Source organism: Seriola aureovittata, chromosome 17 (assembly GCF_021018895.1).
Source record: "Seriola aureovittata isolate HTS-2021-v1 ecotype China chromosome 17, ASM2101889v1, whole genome shotgun sequence".
Classification (NCBI taxonomy): domain Eukaryota; kingdom Metazoa; phylum Chordata; class Actinopteri; order Carangiformes; family Carangidae; genus Seriola; species Seriola aureovittata.
Window position 1 is genome coordinate 20150112 of NC_079380.1, and position 21072 is coordinate 20171183.

A 21072-nucleotide genomic window follows, 5' to 3' on the forward strand; every position below is an offset into this window, starting at 1 on the left:
TTACATATGTGTAATTACCTGATTTTATAGTAAATATTCAGAATCAGAAAAAAGAAATAGTAAAAACAGTCACATTACAATGTAATGTTTGATGCTCTAAAGGTGTACATAAGTGTTGCATAATCAGATCTTACACCAGATCTTGATAATTTGTCACTTAAAACAGTTTCAACTCAAATATTAACAAAGATTTTAATACTTTAAAAATGACTTCCATTCAAAAAAAAAGCACAGGAACTTCACAAGTTCGACTGCTCTTTTCAGATCTTTGTGCCACAGCGCCATCTAGTGGTGGAGAGCATGTGACATCCTCTGACTGTCCCACAGTTACACTGCGGAGTCAAACGCTGGAAAACTCTACACACTTTACGCACTACAGCTCCCACACTGCACCAGCACCCAGGACTCATACAAGATACAAGTAAACTGCTTTTTGTCATTAAGTTGAGAGAGAGAGTCTCAGAACATGTTTGAATTAAAACTTCCCTTTACCATGACAGCATTGTAGGTGGTATAATAACCCAAACACTACCTTATTACCTGAAGTGGTTGGCATATCTGATTAAATAAATAAAATTAATTTAATTTAATAGCAAAAATATCTAAGTGTTTACAAAGTACTTCACAAAAGCCCCAAAATTAAAATGAAAAAAACATAAAAACAAAGAAATTAAATTAAGAAATCAAACACCAAAAACAAGTCCAAAAAAAAAAAATACATATAAATGAGCACACTAGAAAAATTTGCACAGCATTTGCGCAGCATAAAAAGTTGAGTATACTACAGTGAAATTAGGTAAAAATCTAATGTTACATAATAATGTTACTTTCAGGTGGACTATGTTACCTTTGCACAGAGCCCATATCTGAACCCCTTCCTTGGATCCAGGCCATCCGCCAGCCTCAACAGTGAATGTGGAGGTGAGTCAGTATGTCAGGAGACTCTGTACTGATTACCAATTAAAACTAATGTATGTACCTGTTTAATGCTAATAAGGAAAAAACTGTTAGCGTGCTATAAGCCTGTCACTTTTTATTTGTGCATTTATTCGAACATGCGTCTTTAAGTTCATCAGACAATTTGGAGTGGTGTCGATATTCACATCTAACTCTAGGCAACAATGTAAATAAGTGGATTTAAGTCTTTAGTCAGCAGCAGGTGACAGCTCTTCCACCTGACAAAGAGTCACTGAGCAGTTTAACTCAATCCAGAAGCCGGGATAGAGGGGTTCGCTGAACGTGGAGTAGAAGGTATGGAGGTGTGCCAGTGTATCATCGGATACTCTGTAGAAAGACAGAGTGCCAGCAGGCCAGTCCAGATACACAGCTACTCTGGTTGTGTCAAGGGGGTGGAGCATTACGTCTGTTAAAACTCTATTATGCCGAATATAGTACCCATCATCAGTGACCTCCAGAGTCCAGGACTTTTCATTCCATCCAAGACAGCAGTCGACATCTTCTCCACTCCTGCTGATTCCTCTGTAAGTCACTGCAACACAAACACTCCCTTGCCACTCCACCTCCCAGTAACAGCGACCGGTTAGACCCTGTGTGCACAGCAGCTGAAACCAGCCGGCAAACCTCTCAGGGTGGTCTGGATACAGCTGCTCCTCTCTCCCCCGAGTGACTTTTCTGTTGTCGTCTAAGAGGACGAGGTCTCTGTCTGCTGTGTTTGGATCCAGTGTGAGTTCACAGGCATCTGAAGGAGAGAAAAAAATCACAATACATGCAGCTGTTCCTGACGACCGATGGTTTGAATGAACATATGTCACATTCATGACACTTACACTTCTTCAGACCAGATTTCAACCAGCGAACTCTACCAGGCTCGACCCTTCAAAAAGATCACGATTGAAACAAGTTATTACTTTTCCACTGAGAGTTTCTCCATAAATCATTTACAATTTCATGATAGGAATCTTTAACCAGGACAATGTGACAGGAGCAATGTGTGTGATCTGTCAGCTTTCCCAGCTGTTTGCTTTCCATACCTGAGAGTGTCCAGTCTCCACTGTGGATCCTGCAGTCCAGCAGACAGGAGCCTCACTCCCGAGTGTCCCGGGTGATTGTAGCTCAGGTCCAGCTCTCTCAGATGAGAGGGGTTGGAGCTCAGTGCTGAGGCCAGAGAATCACAGCCTTCCTCCGTGACCAGACAGCCTGACAACCTACACACACACACACACGCACACACACACACACACACACACACAAAGTTGTGAATTTGCCTTTGCAAGTTTTTAGCACAATTTTTCACCATTTATGAATCTATTTGAGGAATTCCAACCTGAGGGTTTCCAGTCCACATTGTGGACTCTCCAGTCCAACGGAGAGGAGCTTTACTCCTGAATCCTGCAGGTCATTGTTACTCAGGTCCAGCTGTTTCAGGCAAGATGACTGTGAGCTGAGAACTGAGGCTAGTGCTTCACAGCTCATCCATGACAGCTTGCACAAATTCAACCTAAAAAACTGATCAATATTAAAATGTTTCCCTCTGCAGCTAAATTTTATCGTTGTCCTTTATATTTGTTTTGTAGTTTATGTTGCATTTTCTGGTAGTTAGTGCCACGGGTGCTCAGCTCTGAGGCACTCCTCTACAGCTAGAATAGCTGAGAGGAGTGCCTCGGGTGCAGCTTTGAGAAAACCCCGGTAATAAATACATCAGAATGTGTGTCTTGATCCCGAAAGAGGTGCTATGACTTTTGGTGTTAAAATTCCAATTTTTCCCAAAGTTATTCCCAAAATACTGTGAATAAATAATGCATTAGGAATGCATTGGAATTTTTTTTTTTAAATTTCACCTTTTTTCTGAGTCACCTAGCGCTCTCATACCTGCACGTAGAAATGTGATTCAAACTATAAAACAGAGGAAAACTTCTGCTCTCTCCAAAACACAACAACTGTTTTTACATAACATGTAAACTTTTCAAACTATGAGCACTCAAAGGAGGAGTGGAAATCACTTAGAGTTAGAGTGACAGCGTCAGTTGGCTAGACTGTGTGAAGCAGTAAAAAATAACCTTTATTTTTATTTTTAACTCGAGCTCACGGCCAAACCGTAAAAAGGAGACAAATAATTATTTCTCAAAATGTAGACATAGTTGTTGGGATTCATAAAATGCAACTTTGACAGGCAGGGTCTGCACAAAATTTAAACGGGGGTGCCGAGTCCGGCAGCAATACCTGTCTCACTCTCATTGACACCTAATGTAATCGTCTTTTTTTTTCAAAAGAATCTCACTCTGTCTTCACACTGAGCTTACTCACTAATTTTAAGGAATATCTGAATAAAATAGAGACTGTAAGAAACTTCTGGCTTCAGTGTCTGTAACGGTGTCCTTTTTTGGACATTTTCTTCACTTTTCTTTTTTGATTTGCTGATCATTTTGGCTGTGTTACAGCTGAAGGTATGGATTTCTGCAAGAAAGTGTCTTTTTTGACATATTTTTAAAATCTAATTTCAGTTACTGTTACAGGTCTATTATACACTGGTAACACATTTTGTACCCTCTGGGGTTCCTCACGTCCAAAAAAGGACACACAAAGAAAATGCTATAAAATCATCATATATCAATATTTTTTTCTGCTTTTTTTGCATAAATCTCTTAAACCACTTCAGTTCTGCTCAAACCTACCAAATGTTTATTAGTTTTCAGGACTTTAACCCTTTAAATGCCAGTTTGAAGACAAGTTGCCTCTTGTTTTATTAAAAAAAAAACAACACAGAAAACGAGATATTTCCCACATAATGCATGATGGAGGGATGTGACATTGTTTTATATCAGAGTCTTTTATATCAAGACATTTCTCAAAACCAGAATATGATCAGGGTGACTTTTGAACACTGGAAATAAATCATGTACTCATCCCGGCAGTTTACTCAACAAAAACATAACATTCATAACATAGCCTACAGTTGTGTGAAAAAGTATTTGCCCCCTTCCTGATTTCTTATTTTTTTGCATGTTTGTCACACTTAAATGTTTCAGATCATCAAACTAATTTAAATATTAGACAAAGATAACACAAGTAAACACAAAATGCAGTTTTTAAATGAAAGTTTTTATTATTAAGGGGGAAAAAAATCCAAACCTATATGGCCCTGTGTGAAAAAGGGATTGCCCCCTAAACATAATAACTGGTTGGGCCACCCTTAGCAGCAACAACTGCAATCAAGCGTTTGTGATAACTGGCAATGAGTCTTTTACAGTATAACTGTATATTTTTCTATTATCTCATATACTTTTATATATTTTTTGTCTGTTGATTTTTATTTTTTAACTTATTCACCTGAGGTGTCTCATCTGTAATTGTTAATTTTCACTGTTTTTGTTGCAAAACCTTAAGTTACAAAATAATCAAATTGTATCATTTAATTTAAGGCATATTGGAGGCCACAAAAGCAGCTTTCAATGAACTGGGTGCATACACCAACGGCTGGATGGAGAAGCTTATTGGATTTGGAGCTGATGGGGCCGCAGTAAATATGGACGAACCACCACTGCCCAAATGCTATAAAAGGCATATATGAAAGGCAAAGAGCCCACAGACTATAAAAATTATCGTCCAATTTCTTTGATATCAATAGACACTACAATACTCTCCAAAATCCTTGCAAATCATCTCAGCACTGTTATAACTACGCTAATACATACAGATCAGGTTGGGTTTATATGTAATAGATTTGCCTCGGATAACATTCGATGTCTGATTAATGTTATGTGGATGGTTAGGAATAACAATACACCTACTGCAGCCATCTCGCTCGATGCTGGAAAAGCATTCGATTACGTAGAGTGGCAATACCTTTTTCAAGTGCTAGAGATTTATTGTTTTGGGCAGACATTTCTTAAGTGGGTGAAACTGTTATATAATGAGCCTCAAGCAGCTGTACAGACTAATGGCTTAATTTCTTCATATTTCAAGCTAAGTCGCGGAACCTGACAAGGTTCACCTCTCTCCCCATTATTGTTTTGTTTAGCACTAGAACCTTTAGCTGCAGCAATTCGTAAAGACCCTAATATCCCCGGAGTCTCTATTGCGGGGACCAGACACAAACTTCTGTTATATGCTGATGATGTTTTAATATTCATCACGGACCCAGGCAAATCTATTCCCGCGCTGCTCAAAATTATAAGATCTTTTTCTAGTTTTTCTGGCTATAGAGTGAATTGGACTAAGTCTGAGGCTGTTCCTTTGACGAATTACTGCCCCAAAACACTATTTCAAGCCGGATCATTTCAATGGCCCCCTAAGGGAATAAAATATTCAGGAATATTATTCCATAGAAAATTAGGCAAAATAGTGCAATGTAATTTTGAACCTCTCCTAGAAAAAACTGGCACAGATTTGGAAAGGTGGTCTCCACTTTATCTCTCATTATGGGGTAAAGTCAATATTATAAAGATGAACTGTTCTACCAGAGTTAATTATCTACTTCAGTCTCTCCCACTAAATATCCCTGTAAAATACTTCAAACAATTTGATGCTCTGTGTAACAAGTTTTTTTGGAACGGTAAAAGGCCAAGAATACACCTGCGTAAATTGCAGAAGCCTGTAATGAAAGGTGGCCTGGGACTACCAAATGTTTTGTTCTATTATTATGCATTCAATCTGAAACATTTGGCACATTGGGCATTACCTCTGGAGAGAGCGCCACCTTGGTACGCAATAGAGCAGTCAATGTATAATTCTTTACCTCCATTGCTATTCTTGTCGGCCAGAATGCCTCCAAATGCTCGATCCCATACTATTATCTCTCACTTACAGGGACTATGGAGAAAGGTGTCGCATATATTTAAGATCAACCCCTTTTTAAGTTTATCCTCTGGTCTGTGGGACAACCCAAAACTTCTTATTGGTAAATCCTCACCCATATGGAAGGAGTGGGTGATTAAGGGGGTAAATATTCTGGGTGATCTGTATAAAGATGGTGTCCTTAAATCATTTGGCAATTTGGTTGAACAATTTAAGCTAGCCAACAATCAATTTTGGAGATATCTTCAGCTGAGACACCTCCTTGTCACTACTTTTGGTGATACACACACACACCACCCCAGGGCATGGACCTTATTAAAGAGATTTAGCGGATTGCAAGGATTAGACATGGGGCTTCCCATTACTATACTATGCTTATGAATAATTCTGGTTATCCATCCAACACAGCTCTAAAAACCTTATGGGAAAGGGATCTGAACATAACATTTATCAGAAAACGATTGGGATACAATTGTTGGAATCACTAAACAAGTCTCCAGGGATATCAAAATAAGGTTAATTCAATTTAAAATCCTTCATTGATTCTACTGGTACCCAAATAGGTTATTCAGGCTAGGTTTGAAGGAAACACTGGACTGTTGGAGGTGTGAAGGTGAGCTGGGTACCCTAACACATGTCCTATGGTCTTGCTCAAAGATTCAGACATTCTGGAAAAGGGTTTATGAGATTATCACAGAGGTCATAAGAGTGGATTTTGAGTTTTTCCCCAGTCTTTACATATTAGGTAACCCTAAACCCATGGCCCATATTGTAAAACCCTTATCCAATTGGATTCAGACAAGTATAATGGTTGGTAAACAGATGATAATGAGAAAATGGAAAGATGCACAGGGTCCGGTATTTCAAGACTGGCTTACAGAGCTAGGCAAAGTAGCTGCTTTTGAAAGGATATCCTATAGTATAACAAATGATATGGATAAATATAATGAGAAATGGGGAATGTTTAGACAATATTCTTTACAGGGTAGCTGAAATGTACCTGCACATACTGATAAATATGGGCTGTTTTTGGGGGACTGGCATGGAAATGAAGGTGGAGGTAGACTGGGTGCAATACAGAGATCTGTTTACTGGAAGATTACTTGTGGATAGTGAATTTTACATGGGACAATGAATAGACATGCAGCAGTGGTGTGGTTGTCCCCATGGACAGACTGATTAACATATCAAGCATGGACTAATTTTACCTGTCATGGACCGTTTGTGTATTTATTTTATTTTATTTTATTTTTTTTTATTTTATTTTATTGTTTTTACTTTTATCTGTTATTGTCACAAATAGATTGTGTATCTTATGTTTGCTTTATTCTCTGTTGGTCTTCAGTTTGATGCTGTAAAAAAATTTAACAAAAATTCAAAGTGAGTCACAAGAGAAAAGTGAAATGAATAAGTAAGTTCAAAATTCTCAGTGTAAAAGCTAAACAGGTCATACCTTATACTCCCAACAGGTGCATTCATAAAATGCATAGTCATACCAGTTACTGGGCTGTTTGCTGACACAAAATGGAGAAAGCTAGCAAACCATGTTGATCATGATACCAAACCATCTGAGAAGTCAACATAGATGAAAAGGTCTTGCCGAGAAGTGAAGATGTCATTTCAAATGCAACTTCTGCACATTAACGAACTCTGACCTGAGAGATTCCAGCATACAGTGCAGACTCTCAAGTCCAGGAGAGAGCCGCTTCACTCCTGAATCCTGCAAGTTGTTGTTACTCAGGTCCAGCTCTCGTAGACTGGAGGACCTGGAGTTGAGAACTGAGGCCAGAGCTTCACAAATCCTCTCTGAGAGGTTACAGTGACTCAACCTGAAGAAGGTGATGACAACAAACGTAGCAACAATTACAAGTATTTTAATAACAAGTATTGCTTTAGCTTTATTTGCAAAATTTAAGGTTGGCTGTTTAGCAGGGTTTTATCTATATAGATTATGATATTAATATTTATCAATTCATAATCTCTTCCAAAGTGCCAACCATGTACTGTAGAGTAAAGCATGTTCTTAGTTTTGGTGTTTTCATGGGATTTGTTGACAATAAGAAAAATACAAAACAACGCCAACTTTAACCTGTTGCCATATGGAGCCCTATTGACAACAACAGACAAAGGCAGAAGACAGACATGAAAAAAAAACTCCCAAATTGTATAAAGTGACTTCTGTAACTTTGTGATGTCACAACAAAGCAGCCACCACTCTCAGCCATGCCCTAAGCCCCGCCCGTCAGCCAATCTGACTGGCTCTCCGACCTGTTGTTACTAGAGCTCCTGAGAGAAGCTTGAGAGAAGAGATGTAACTACAGTGAGATGGTTTTTAAATCCACAAATATATCTTCTAGTGGATGTTAAAACTTAAGTGTAAAATATGGGACCTTAAATAAAGTCAGCTGACCTGAGAGATTCCAGTATACAGTGTGGATGCTCCAGCCCAGCAGAGAGTACTGTCACTCCTAAATCATCAATGTCGTTGCTGCTCAGGTCCAGCTCTTTCAGATTAGACTGTTCAGAGGTGAGAACTGAGGCCAGAGCTCTACAGCTCGTCTCTGACAGAGCACATCCACTCAGCCTGATGAAGATTAATAGAGGAAGACAAGAATTTTGAACAAAAAAAGAAATACCATTTTTACCAATAAAATACAAAATATATAATAAATCCACCTACAGGTATGCAATGGGGTCTTGAAACACGTTTTCTGAGGTACAGTACTTCTTCAGGTCAAACACCTCATGCTTTTTTTCTGATGACAGTAAGATGAAGACCAGAGCCGACCACTGAGCAGGAGAGAGATATCTTCTAGGGATGCTTCCTGAATTCAAGTACTCCTGTATCTCCTCCTCTAGAGAATGATCATTCAGCTCATTCAGACAGTGAAACAAGTTGATGCTTCTCTCTGGAGACGGACTCTCCTTGATCTTATTCTTGATGTACTGGATTGTTTCCTGGTTGCTGTGTGAGCTCGCTCTTTTCTTTCTTTCTTTTTTAAGTAGGTCTGCCAGACAATCTTTATTGGTCTGCAATGAGAGGCCGAACAGGAAACAGAGGAATAAGTCCAAATGTCCCTCTGGACTCTCTAAGGCCTTGTCAATGGCGATCCTATGGACCTCTGCTGCAGATGTTTTGCGGAAAAGCATCCCCAGACTTTTAGAGTGTGGTTGGGATTCATCCAGCACGTTCTTGCTGCTGTTAATGAGTGAGGCCTCCACATAAAAAGCAGCCAGAAATTCTTGAATGCTCAGATGGACAAAACTGAACATTCGGCCCTTATCCTTGTCCTTCTTCCACCAGCGCTCCTTTTTAAAGATCTGTGTGAAAACCCCGGAGTACACAGAGGCTTCGTTGAAATCAATTCCACTATCTTTTAGGTCTTCCTCATAGAAGATTATGTTTCCTTTCTCCAGCTGGTAGAAAGCCAGTTTTGCAAGTGACTGAATGTACCGAATGGTCTTTTTTGTGCCATACTTCTCTTTCGTCTGTCTCATCTGAAAGGCCAGGAATTCTGTGTACATCTCAGTCAGAGTCTTGGGCAGCTCCACTCTCTCATTGGCTTTTAGCATGTCCTCCAGCACTGTAGCGGTGATCCAACAGAAGACTGGGATGTAGCACATGATGTTGAGGCTTCGCGATGCCCTGATGTGGGAGATGATGCTGCCAGCGTGCTCGTTGTGATTGAATCTCTTGGAGAAATACTCCTCCTTCTGTGGGTCAGTGAACCCTCTCACTTCTGACACCATATCGACAAACTCTGGAGAGATCTGATTGGCTGCTGCAGGTCGTGTTGTTATCCAAAGACGAGAAGAGGGAAGCAGAGTACCCATAATGAGGTTCATCAGTAGTTCTTCCACCTTAGTTGACTTTGTCACATCAATAGTCTTTTCTGCTTTGGCGGTGAAGTCTAGTTGAAGACGGTTCTCATCTAGTCCATCCAACACAAACAGAAGTTTAAATTTACTCTTGTCATAGTTGGTGTTTCCTGACATCTGTAACACTGTGAAGATATAATTAAGAGCCTCCTCTTTGATGTCTTTGGTTTCCCTAATACATTTGTGAATGAGTTTGGCGAGGCAAACCCTTTTTCCCTTCAGTAAATTCAGCTGGCGGAAGCTGAAGGGGAATATGAGATGCACATCGTGATTGGTTCTTCCTTCAGCCCAGTCGAGGATGAACTTGTTCACAAGAAATGTTTTCCCGATTCCTGCAATCCCATTGGTCAGCACTGTCCTGACGGGTCTGTATTTTCCAGAGGGGTGTTTGAAGATATCACTGGGTTTGACTGATATCTCTGCTCCAGCTGGCCTTCTCGATGCCGTCTCAATCTGCCTGACCTCGTGTTGCCTGTTAATTTGCATGTTGCCTCCGTCTGTGATGTGGAGCTCTGTATAGATATCATCCAGAAGTTTTTTTTCCTCCATATCTGACAGTCCTTCCTGTACACACAGAAAACGGTTCTGAAGATTAGACTGGAGCACTTGTTGGTACGATGTGATTGGCTGTGGAGGCTTTGGTACCAGCACCATCAAATCTGTGTATTACAAAGTAAGACAAGAGACGGAGCAGACAGTGGAAAACCCCATTAAGATTCAGACAATTTCACAAAGAAATAGACTAAATCAAGTGCTTGTAACCCACAGAACATACCTCAATCTCATTCTTGCACTGTATCATACTGGTCTAAGAAGTGCACACTGCTCAGCCAAAAACTAAAAAATGAAGCTTTATTTTGAGACAAGAAGGAAAATCAGCCCCGAGACCTCAACATTTCGCTTCTTTTGAGGTAGTTGCCAACTGTCAATGAATCAACACAAGAGCTAGCCTTACCTTTAATCACGTAAAACAAACAGAAATAAGTCCATAGCCATTTTAATAGATGTACTAAATGGACAAATGACAACAAGACAATGGACATGACAGGACGAGTTCATCAAACAAAAGCTTTACCTCCGATCTGACTGTCTGTAGTGGCCAGGTGTCTATTGTCAGAACTAGTCCCCACATCACTAACATCTACTGCAACAGAGAGAAAGAACGCAATGTTTGGAAGGAGCTTCAGCACTAGTCACAAATTATTACACATATTATAATTTCACCTTCCTGCAGTGTACCTTTTGATGTAGAGGAGAAGTTTGGTAATCTCTGCACCAGATCATTTCTGTTGATTTTGACTAAAACCTTCCGGGTCACCTCCAGAGCTCTGTCAGGGCCGTAGATCTGCACCATCTGAGCGACGGTGTCTTGCCTGTCTGCCTTCTCCAGTTTGCTCACAGCGATGGCTGGGTAGGTTTCAAGATGTGGGGTGATTGTGTGCATGATGTCCATCTGCTGGAGGAGCCATTTCAACTGCTTGAATTCCTCCTCCCTCAAATCCTCCAGAGTTACCCACAACGTCTCCTTAAGCGAGGTCGTCATGGCTTACATGGCACTATCTCTTTTACCTAAAAGACAATTATTCACTTTTCACTTTGAAGATTCAAAATAAATCTATTTATACAGTGTACTACTCCCCCTCAGAAAACTCATATTATATGCAGTACTTCCTTATTTCCACATTTCTTTCGTAAGATTAAAGCAAACAGTGAGTTGTTTTGTTTCTTTTTCGACTGCACTTTATTGCCACCAACTGCAGAGAGTGACCCAACATTAGCTGCAACAAGTGGATGAAGACTGTGCTGTGTTAAGAGGATTGCTATTGCTGTTGCAAAGTGGCTTCTTCTTTCAAGAAAGAGGTTACACCTGCAATCTAACTCACTTCTTTAGGTTACGATAATCTGACAAGTTAAGACTGCAAGAGAGGTGGTTGATTTGTGTTGCTGTGATCGCATTCTACTGAAGAGGTGTTGTTCTTCTTACCTGCAAGAAAATAACTATGAGAAGAGACCTCACGAAAAAGTATTTCTACCATGAAACATAGTTTTCTTTAGACACAAAGAGCAGAGCAGCATCACATACTTGGGAAAGCAAGAAGGAGAAGATTCATGCTTTATCATTTATATTTCTAACTGGTATTTTCCACTTTTAACTTAAGGAGAAAAAGAATATTAAGACGAGGACACTGTTGTGTTTGGTGAACATAGCGCTATCAGCAGAAAAAAAGCAGCTACCACAAAACCATACTCAGATATTGTAGCACCCAGGACAGTGGTAAAATATTACACAACCCGCTGGAGTAGGGTTAGCGTGGGTAGTAAGCCAGCTAACATTTGAAGCTTACGTGACAGGAGACAAACACACATCTTAATCAGATTTTGTGCTTTTGGAAAAAGAAACCACCACCACCAAAATAGGGTGACATTAGTTGGTAAGTTAAAAAAGTGCATCTGATATAGAGTGACTACAGTTAAAATTTAACTGTACTATGCATCAGTGTGAACAACCTACAACCACCCTCTTTAAATTATATGGTTAGGGTTTTAGCGTAGTATAATTACAAAAGTTAAACAACATTCATTTACAGTATATCCTGGCTAAGATGAGTATATTGAATGTGTATTAAAATTGAGAAGTTATGAGGAGTTCACACAGTATAGTTCTATACAATTGTACTAAAAGGGCTGGAATTAATGTTTCACCTTGGTGTGAGGGTTTTATTCAGTTTACATACCTCAGCAAGGAGTCATGCATCATCAAAGGCCAACAGTGAACTCCAGACACCGGTCACATTAAGAAACCTAGAATAAAAACAATGAAAAACCTAGGTTCATCTAGGTTCATCTTGTCTCCACTGCACTTATTTATTTGCTCTCTGATCCAATGGCTTGGCCTTGTGATTTTCCCTTTTGCAGTTGTCTTATAGCGCTAATTTTAGGTTCCTCCTGTTCTGCTTTTTCTTTTATTGCTTGGGCAACAGCAAAAACAACTGCAAACACAGCACATTATAAAGAAATAGCATTACAAATGCTGTTCTCTTGTCAGAGAACATTCATTTCACAACACAAAGCTCAGCAATACACTCAGGCTGGAAACAAAATCCCTTTTTGACGTCTTTGTGGCTGGATATCTACTGTCAATCAAACTGTCAATTTTCGGGGGAAAAGAATGTGGCAAAATTTTCCATGACCATATAGTAGATTACTCAAATTCAATACATAGAAATCGGAACATAAATTATATGGGTGTCCCATCTCCCTCTGTTAGCAAGGCCATTTGGTGTTAGTTTGATCAGTTTCACCGGTCCATGATGAAAACAAGCTTTTGGCTTTTGTTTAGAATATGACATTTGCAAGTTTATACTTCTAGAGTCAGTTTTTTGCACCATTAGCTCTTAATGTGGGGGGTTCAATTGAAAAGTAAACTCAACATTTTCATTTGTCACTTTTGACAAATGATATTTTAATGGAATTCACATGTTGACACAGAACAAAGTCAGTGTCCTTGTGTTGTCTGTGGAGGATTTGAGGATTTAAGACAGATAATACAGACTTAACTGTCCTTGGGCACGGGAATAACACACATGACATTTAAGCCTTTTATTTAGTGTTACATGCCTGGCTGAGAATGTATTTGTGTTTGTGGGTGTTTCTCTCTCTCTCTCTCTCTCTCTCTCTCTCTCTCTCTCCTTCTCTCTGTCCTCAGGTGCAATCAGCCTGATTGGCCTGCACCTGTGGCCTCACCTGGACCAGCTAATCACCTCCCTATACAAAAGGACCGTGCATGCAGTGCTGTGGACACACTTCTTTTCTCCCTCTGCTTGCTGGAGCTGCTGGTTGTTGTGTTTTCGGTTCGTGACTTTGAGCTATTTAAGTAATTTAAAACAAGGTTTGTGGAGTGAGGTGGTGGATATAGGTAAGTCGGGGTACCCTTTATACCTTGCACTCACGTAGGACTCCTCTGTATATATACACTAGGTTTTAGGGTTGGTGTCACCTTTGTATTTATTTTTGGTTAACCTTCTTTATTAGATAAGACTCAGGATTTTGGTTTAAGTTTTATTTTGAGTCTAGCTAGGCCCAGTTTTATTGTACTTTTCAGTTTGTTTGCTACAACCACCTCGTCCCATCCTCCTCCACAACTGTATTTTGTGAATAGGTTTGTTTTAATAAACCATTATTCTTTACTTGACATGGCTACTTGATTCAGTTTTTGGTTGTCGTTTCGTCTCCTTTAAACCTTGCCACCAAAGGAGTTGTAACATTTAGTCAAAATTGCTATTGTATGTTCATGAATGTTGTGATATACTACTAGCCTGCATACTTGTTTGACTTAATCATCTTCTGTATTGAAATTTCCACTTTGAGAAACCAAGACAATATATAGGCTATATCAATATGTGCAGCTTGATTGGGAATGGTATGCCATGACTTTTCTTTGCGATTTGAGTAACCATGGTGACATAAATGGTGATAAAAGGCGAAAAAATGCAGTGTGTTCAATTGCAACTTTTAACAGAAGACATGAGACAAAGCATTTGTTTGGTCTGCCAACATTTTATATAAATACATAGCAAGCAAAGCCTATAAGCTAATAAATAAACAAAAATGAACAGTTATATTCTGATATGAAATACTTTCATCTGTCAAAGACAAGCAAAACATTAAATATGGCTAATCCTCTAGCTGCAATAATTGCATTCTTGTGCAGTAATAACAGTCATACAGTCACTACAATATGGGCCATTTGGCAATTAACAAACGTGTGAGGGAGATGGAGACAAAGGGAATTACAGATTTATGACAGTCTAAAGTAAACTAGATATATTTTTATATATATATATTTTTATTTTATTTTATTTTAAACATTCATCTTTACATCATTTATGGTTTGGAATCAAGTCTCTGTTTCATTTATTCAAAGTTCTTAAAAAATGACCCGATCTCATGGCAGATATGATGCCGTTTTACTGACACAATCGAATCAATTGTCCCGAGGCCCGAGGCCAGCATGTTCACCAAACTCCAGGAAATCTATTCTCAAGTGTTTCCTGCTGATGCACTAACATGGATGAAAACATAACCTCCTTCACAGAGGTGAACCTCAACTCTGAATCAAATAAAGGCCTTTATATCAGTATCTGACACGTCAGTACATGTAACGTAATTTATATTACATGAAAGCACATCAGCCTGTATGAAACTACATGAATCAAAACAATAGCCCTGTGTGGTGTGTGCTTGTGCATATGTGGATGTGTGCACATATTCTGAACATGCTACAGCCACCATAAATTAAACTTTATTTATATATATATATATATATATATATATATATATATATATATATATAAATATGCAAAGAAATGTAACATTGCGTGGCAGCGTGTTCATGTCATTTGCTTGTGTTTCAGGCCAACCAGCGTCCTATGAGGGAGGAACTACTTGCAGCTACAGGCGTGTTTTATGTGTTACAACAGACAGCGAGAAACTGTAGAGTATTTCTTTATCTCTTCATTGTTTCATTTACCAACTGGCTGCTGGTAATGAAAATAATGTGAAGGGTGCAGAAATCTGCTGCGCCACTATGAAGCTTGGTAGCGAGTTTCAGCTCAGTGTTTTGTTCTTTACTGTTGGGGCTCACTCTCACTGCTCATAAACAGCATCTTTTTCAGCTGTTATCAGCAAAAAGCTCTGAAAACTCACTGTGCACTACCTGCTCAGCACCTGGACACAGTTAGCTTGTAGCTAGTGGATTTAGCAGCTACAGAATGAGACATTAAGAGACCAAAAAACAGAGCTGAAAGAGAGTTACCAAAAACACAAGTCCAAATGAATAGTATGATAGTGATAGTGTGGCCAAGTCAGGGTTATTGCAGGTTTAAAAGATATAAGCTACAAATAGAAAATGAGACACTGTGGTTTAACGAGCAGCCAGTGTACATTTTGGAGATGACCATCACCAGCTAGCTTAACATGGTGGCGACACACAGTTCTCCAAAATTCCCGTCCTTATAGTGAAGCTGCACATTCCTGGACAAAACCCGGTTATTACTGTTTATTACTGTTTTATTCTGCTTATGAACCTCCAGCATTAACACTGCAGTAGCTTTTCTGATGCTCTTTACATCAGTGATATTAGTATCAGCAGAAAAGCATCAATTAATTTAGAAACTCAAAAATGCCCTCCTCAATCTATACATTAAAATCTTTAATTAAAAAATATTAGTATTCTGTGATTTATATGGTCATGGTCTTTGCAGTACCACTAATGTACTGACCTTTTTTCTGTTTAATTTCCCTTTTTTGCTTGCTGTGTGTGCATCTATCTCTGTGCGTGCAGTATTCGCCCTTACATAGTGGTCGTGGAGTATCGTGCCGTGAGCGTTGTGCGCAGCCCGTGAGATTGTGTGGGAGAGTGTGTGTGTATGAGGCTGTGCACGGCGTGTCTGTATCTGGCAGACATCAAGTTGTACAGTAAAGGATTGACAGCGGCACTGAGGTAGAAGAGGACTGAGGACACCAGGTTGAAATACTGAGACAGATAGTATGAAAAGTGTGAGTCAGGGTATGGGTATGTGTTGTTGAAGTGTGTGTGGTCGTCGTATAGGTCAGTGGGTGTCTCAGCATGTGTGTTTGTGACCGCAACAGAGGGTGCGTGATGAGGCGTGTCATTTTGTGAGTGTATGTAAACAGATGTCCCGTTTTGCTTGCTATGTGTGGTCGTGTTTGTGCAATTATGCATTTGATTGTTTGTGTCTCTACTGTCTGCAAATTTCCCCAGTTGTGTATTAACACGTGCTGTGTCATTGTGCATTTCAGTGTGTGTACTTGTGTGTGTGTCTGTTTCAATGCTAGGATCCAAATGATGTGTGCTCATGGCAGTTTTTCTGTGTTGTCCTCTGGTGTGTGATATAAAATGAGAATATAAGTGTTTGTCTGTGCTCATATCATCAGCAGGCGCGCCCACGTCAGCGTGCATTTCAGTTTTTGTATCTGTCAAGTGTGTGTCTACATCAATGTGTGTGTTTGCGCAGACGTCACAGAATATTTCACCTCTCTGTTTGTGAGCTTGTGCAGTTGTTTTTCCAGCCGCGGAGAGAGCCTCGAGGCGTGTGTCCGAGTCTGAGCGGCTAATGGGTGTGGTAACAGTGTGTATGTTGATGTCTCCGTCTGTGTGATCAGAAGGCGTGTTAATGTGTGAGTTTGTGTCCATGTACGTTTCCTGTCTCTCGGTAGCGGTGCCCAGAGAAAGAGAGAATATGGTCCGACCAACATGGAAGGGCAGCCAGCACAGGACAAACGCCAAGACGATCACACCTGGAGGAGGTGAACAGACAGAGGAACACGGTGTGGAGAAAAAAAACAATAAACAGGAGGAAGACATTAGAATCATCCCATATGCAAATGTAAATGTACATATAATAATAATAAATATCTGAGTGTGTTGGTGTGTGTGTTTCTCACCGAGCATTTTGACAGTGTGCCGGTGACTCTGGTCTTTGCGGCTGCTTTGTGGACGGAGCCACAGTGTCCGTCCAATCAGGCTGTAGACCAGTCCCAGGATGCAGAGTGGTATCAGGAAGTACAAGTTGGAGAGAATCATCATGGCCGACAACAGGCCAGAGGAGACGGCGTAGTGCGTGCAGCGGCACTCTCTCTTGTCAAGCTCTCCTTCATGACCTCCATCAATTCCCTCTTCCCTTCCTCCTCCTTCATCTTCTTTCATTTTATTTTGCTGCGCTCCATCAACTTCCATCTTTCCTTCCTCTCCGCCCTCATCCACTTGTTTTTCATCTTTCATTTCTCCTCCATCTTGTTTCCTCTCATCTGTTTCCCCTATTCCCAGTTTTCTGTCCCCTTTCTCCCCGAACCATTTTAACTCACCAACTCTTTCACCCCATCCCTTTCTCTCTTTTTCCTCCCAATTTCTTCCCTCCCATTCTCTATCCATCGAGGTCACGTGTCCACTTCCTCTCTCCCCTCCACCCATCATAAATGCTACCTCTTCTCTGTTCCTTCCTGTCCACCCTCCATCCTCCGTCCATCCACTGAGCCCTTGTTCCTCTCCCCCAACTTCCTCCACTCCAACCATGACCAACACTGGTGCTGCACTGACAGCCGCACCCAGCCAGAGGCAACCAATAAGAGCCCTGGTTCTGCGCCGTGTCACCAGGGTCTTGGCTGTGATTGGCCAGCAGACCGCCATGTACCTCTCCAGGGAGAGGAAGGTGATGTGGAGGATGGTACAGAAGGTGCAGCACTCTGAGAGGAACATGGTCAGCTTACAAGCAAGGTCTCCTAAGAGCCAAGGTCTGGGCCTCCAGAGCTGGAAGAGACAGAATGATTATTTTAACCTGACGACATCTTAATTTTCACCTTTATTCTACCTTGTGTTCAAAGATCATGTTCTCAATTTACAAACCAATGTCGAAAGCATTTATATTTCAGACAAGAATGGTCATGTTTTACAACCAGACAGTGGATTTAACCAAAAACTTGCTGTTGGCTTGCTAATCAAAGACTTTATAGTCTAAACCCCACATCTTGCTGGGGCCTGTACAGCAAAACAGGTTCAATTTAATCTGTCTCTCTTGGGGTCATGAAGCTGGTTAACAACTGGATCTTCCTGGATTTTCCCTTTCAAGTACGCTTATGGGAAACAGGCGGAGCTGTTAATGACAAGCGAAGCACATAGCTTTGATTTCCAATGTGCCTCTTAGTGTTTCTCTTCACTTCCTCTTGGCACTTAGTGATACAATACAGCGTCTAGACGACTGATTTTTTTTTTTCAGTGATTCAATAGACCTGGTGTTGTGACAAGTGTTTCCCTGACAACCAGAGCTTAAGAATGACAGTATAAGAAAATTGCTATAAAAATTTACAACAAGCCACTGAGATCCATACACAGCTTGTCGACCGAAAACGATGTTGACATTACATACTTTAAAAATAATTCTTAACAATGAAATACAGAACTGTTATTGTTATTTGCCCACATGTAAGTATCACTTGATCTTCCATTGCTGTTGTGCAGAGGGAATGATAGAAGACTGATGTAAGGATACTCTGGGTATAACATGACTTCTGTGTGTGAAAGAAGTAAACTTAATTTTGCAGCAGGAATTCCCCTGAGGGGGAGGACACATTGGCTTGTTTAAACCTCTATTCTCAGCAGAAAGCAAAAGCATCATGTGCCTTTTTTCTTTCTAATTTCTGATGTGACTGCACAATGAGCCAAAACATCAGTATCTGGTCAAATCAGACAGAGTCTTGCATGACATAAAAGGTGTACCTTCTGTATGTCTGTGCGTGAGTGTACCTTGTATAGATCCAGAGGCAGCAGCAGGAGTATCAACAGATCACTGACAGCCATGCTGCTCAGGTAGAGGTAGGTAGAGCTTCTCATGTGAGGACGGAGCCAGACCACAAGAATTGTTAGTATATTTCCGAGAAGGCCGAAGAGCATCAGCGGGATGTAAATCACAGTCACGCACACTAGAAAATGAAATATTGATATGTTTTTATTGGAAAATAAAAACATAACTTGTATTTCAGAAATGTACACAGTGTTAGCCAACAACGGAAAATTATGAACAAAGAATTTTCTAATCTCAGTTCACAGAAATCATATTATTTCACTGTTACTGTACCATGTACTTGTGATAACTAGCACCGTACGTTTGTGAAATCTTAAAGGGGCTATTTGTATGTTTTCTCTGCCGCAAAACATGTTTTTTTTGCCTTGAGCAGGTGGCGGTGATTGATGCTTGACAAGAGCTTCAGCCGTCATTGTCTTTATAATACAAGAGGTTATAATGCGTCCTCTGAGCAGCGCTGCGTCTTCAGGACAGAGGCTACAGTGAGTCACTATAGGGAAGTGAGATGGACTAGGGCTAGCTGGTTAGCGTGCTGAGTGGAGGGAAAGAAGTGATCGGCGTTGCTTTCCACCAATGGAGTGTAAAGGAATGAAGTTTGATGTTGAACTCATAACATTTCTTTTAGATTAGTAAGTAAACAGCTGTTAATGCTAATGTTGGCTATGTAGCAAAAGCAAAACTTACAGATAGCTCCTTTAAATGAATAGTTTCATGCCAAGAGTTAGATGAAAAGATTGATACCACTCTGTAAATGTGACAAAAAACCAAAAACAATCTAAAAAACTACCACTTTTCCATTGGTGCTTTTGTTGTTTTGTTTGTTGAGAACAGGCCAAAACATAATCTAATATATTTAACTTAAAGTAATAGTTCAACGTTGAACTATTTGTTTGATATCAAATAGTTAAAAAAATTATATAATTTTTTTGGTGTTGTTATTGTTGTCTTTATTTGTAACTTTCCTGCTGCAGCTTTACATTTACATTTCTAGAACATCATGCATTAGTATCATTACCCTTGTTGTTTTTTACCCACCTAACTCAATTAATCCAAATACTGGTTCCTCCCACTGGCACTCATGGTTGGAGCAGTCCTCCGGGAAGCCCGATGCAAGGCCACAGTTTTTAGCTTCACAGCCGCTGCCCATGTCTCCCATCTCCATGAGATCCATGATGGCGCAGGGTGGGGTTGGACACGAAGAGTGAAAGCAGCGGGGGAGAGGTGTGTGTCCCCCAGGTTACAGGGCGCAGAGGTGACGCACACTGATGGATTTCCTATGACGCTCGATCACAGCTAACACTGAAGTGCTGAACAAAATAAAAAATAACACATAGGAACACGTTTACAAAAAGTCATATACAAAATGATTGTATTATACTGTGAACTCTGCATATATGAATAAACACATGCAATTACACTTGCATATAGAGGATATGTTCTTTGACACAGTTGTTTATGTCTACCTTGCACTTACTCATCACAAATCCACAAAAGATCCACCTTTATTCACACAGAGAAAACTGCTGTACACATACAGAGGCACATATTCAATATTAGCACAGTTGAGGTCCAGCTATAAAAGTTTAATTAAAACTTCCTAATTATTTTTAGTATTTTTTTCTTTTCACTGACACCATCAATACCACTGAAAATGAACAAATTAAAATTCATCTTATCATTTTTTTGATGCAGAAAACAATCACCTGAAACAATAATGACAAAAAAAATACACACAAATAAATTCACAAAACAAAACTAAAGGTAAAATACTATACTCACTGATTCAGAAGGAGCTTCAGTGTCTGGTGTATCTCTCTGTTGCGGACACACACTTGTGCTTTGACTTACACACCTACAGTATGATCTCTCTCTCTCTCTCTCTCTCTCTCTCCATCTCTACCTCCAGTGGTTCCCAACCTGGAGGTCGGTGCCTTTAAACGGTCATGTGATAAATCTGAGGGGTCGTGCGATGATTAAAGCAGCGGTCACAGCAAAGAGTGACATTTGTTCATCCATTCAAAACAGGTGGAACTGCAAACTGACTGTACTGAGATACTCA

General features: G+C 40.1%; 2 protein-coding genes across 2 annotated transcripts; both read right to left on the minus strand.

Moving 5' to 3' along the window:
* Nucleotides 1–743: 743 nt before the first annotated feature.
* LOC130184774 (NACHT, LRR and PYD domains-containing protein 12-like) lies at nucleotides 744–12483 on the minus strand. Its single transcript, XM_056400797.1, has 8 exons — nucleotides 12369–12483; nucleotides 10873–11202; nucleotides 10709–10777; nucleotides 8435–10292; nucleotides 7410–7583; nucleotides 1992–2165; nucleotides 1788–1834; nucleotides 744–1699 (listed from the first exon to the last, which is right to left on the minus strand). Exons 2-8 carry the CDS (start codon nucleotides 11174–11176, stop codon nucleotides 1146–1148), a joined length of 3180 nt encoding a protein of 1059 aa, XP_056256772.1. The 5' UTR covers nucleotides 11177–11202; nucleotides 12369–12483; the 3' UTR covers nucleotides 744–1145.
* A 3199-nt stretch (nucleotides 12484–15682) lies between these two features.
* Nucleotides 15683–20411, minus strand: LOC130185663 (growth hormone secretagogue receptor type 1-like). The gene is made up of 5 exons (XM_056402248.1): nucleotides 20049–20411; nucleotides 18956–19131; nucleotides 17101–17962; nucleotides 16863–16953; nucleotides 15683–16181 (listed from the first exon to the last, which is right to left on the minus strand). The coding sequence occupies exons 1-5, from the start codon at nucleotides 20182–20184 to the stop codon at nucleotides 15986–15988; spliced, it is 1461 nt and encodes a 486-aa protein (XP_056258223.1). The 5' UTR covers nucleotides 20185–20411; the 3' UTR covers nucleotides 15683–15985.
* Between the last annotated feature and the right edge of the window lie 661 nt (nucleotides 20412–21072).

Bases quoted from the DNA above. Each gene is read 5' to 3' on its own strand.
- LOC130185663 (XM_056402248.1), bottom strand. From the start codon at position 20,184: ATGGATCTCATGGAGATGGGAGACATGGGCAGCGGCTGTGAAGCTAAA. The intron at 17,963-18,955 runs GTACACTCACGC...TGTCTCTTCCAG, and splicing joins TGCCTCTGGATCTATACAAG to CTCTGGAGGCCCAGACCTTG. The intron at 16,182-16,862 runs ACAGGAAACGTA...ACACTTTTCATA, and splicing joins CTGGGCACCGCTACCGAGAG to CTATCTGTCTCAGTATTTCA.
- LOC130184774 (XM_056400797.1), bottom strand. From the start codon at position 11,176: ATGACGACCTCGCTTAAGGAGACGTTGTGGGTAACTCTGGAGGATTTG. The intron at 10,293-10,708 runs GTAAAGCTTTTG...TGTAATACACAG, and splicing joins TACAGACAGTCAGATCGGAG to ATTTGATGGTGCTGGTACCA. The intron at 2,166-7,409 runs GTCAGAGTTCGT...GTGTGTGTGTAG, and splicing joins TGTATGCTGGAATCTCTCAG to GTTGTCAGGCTGTCTGGTCA.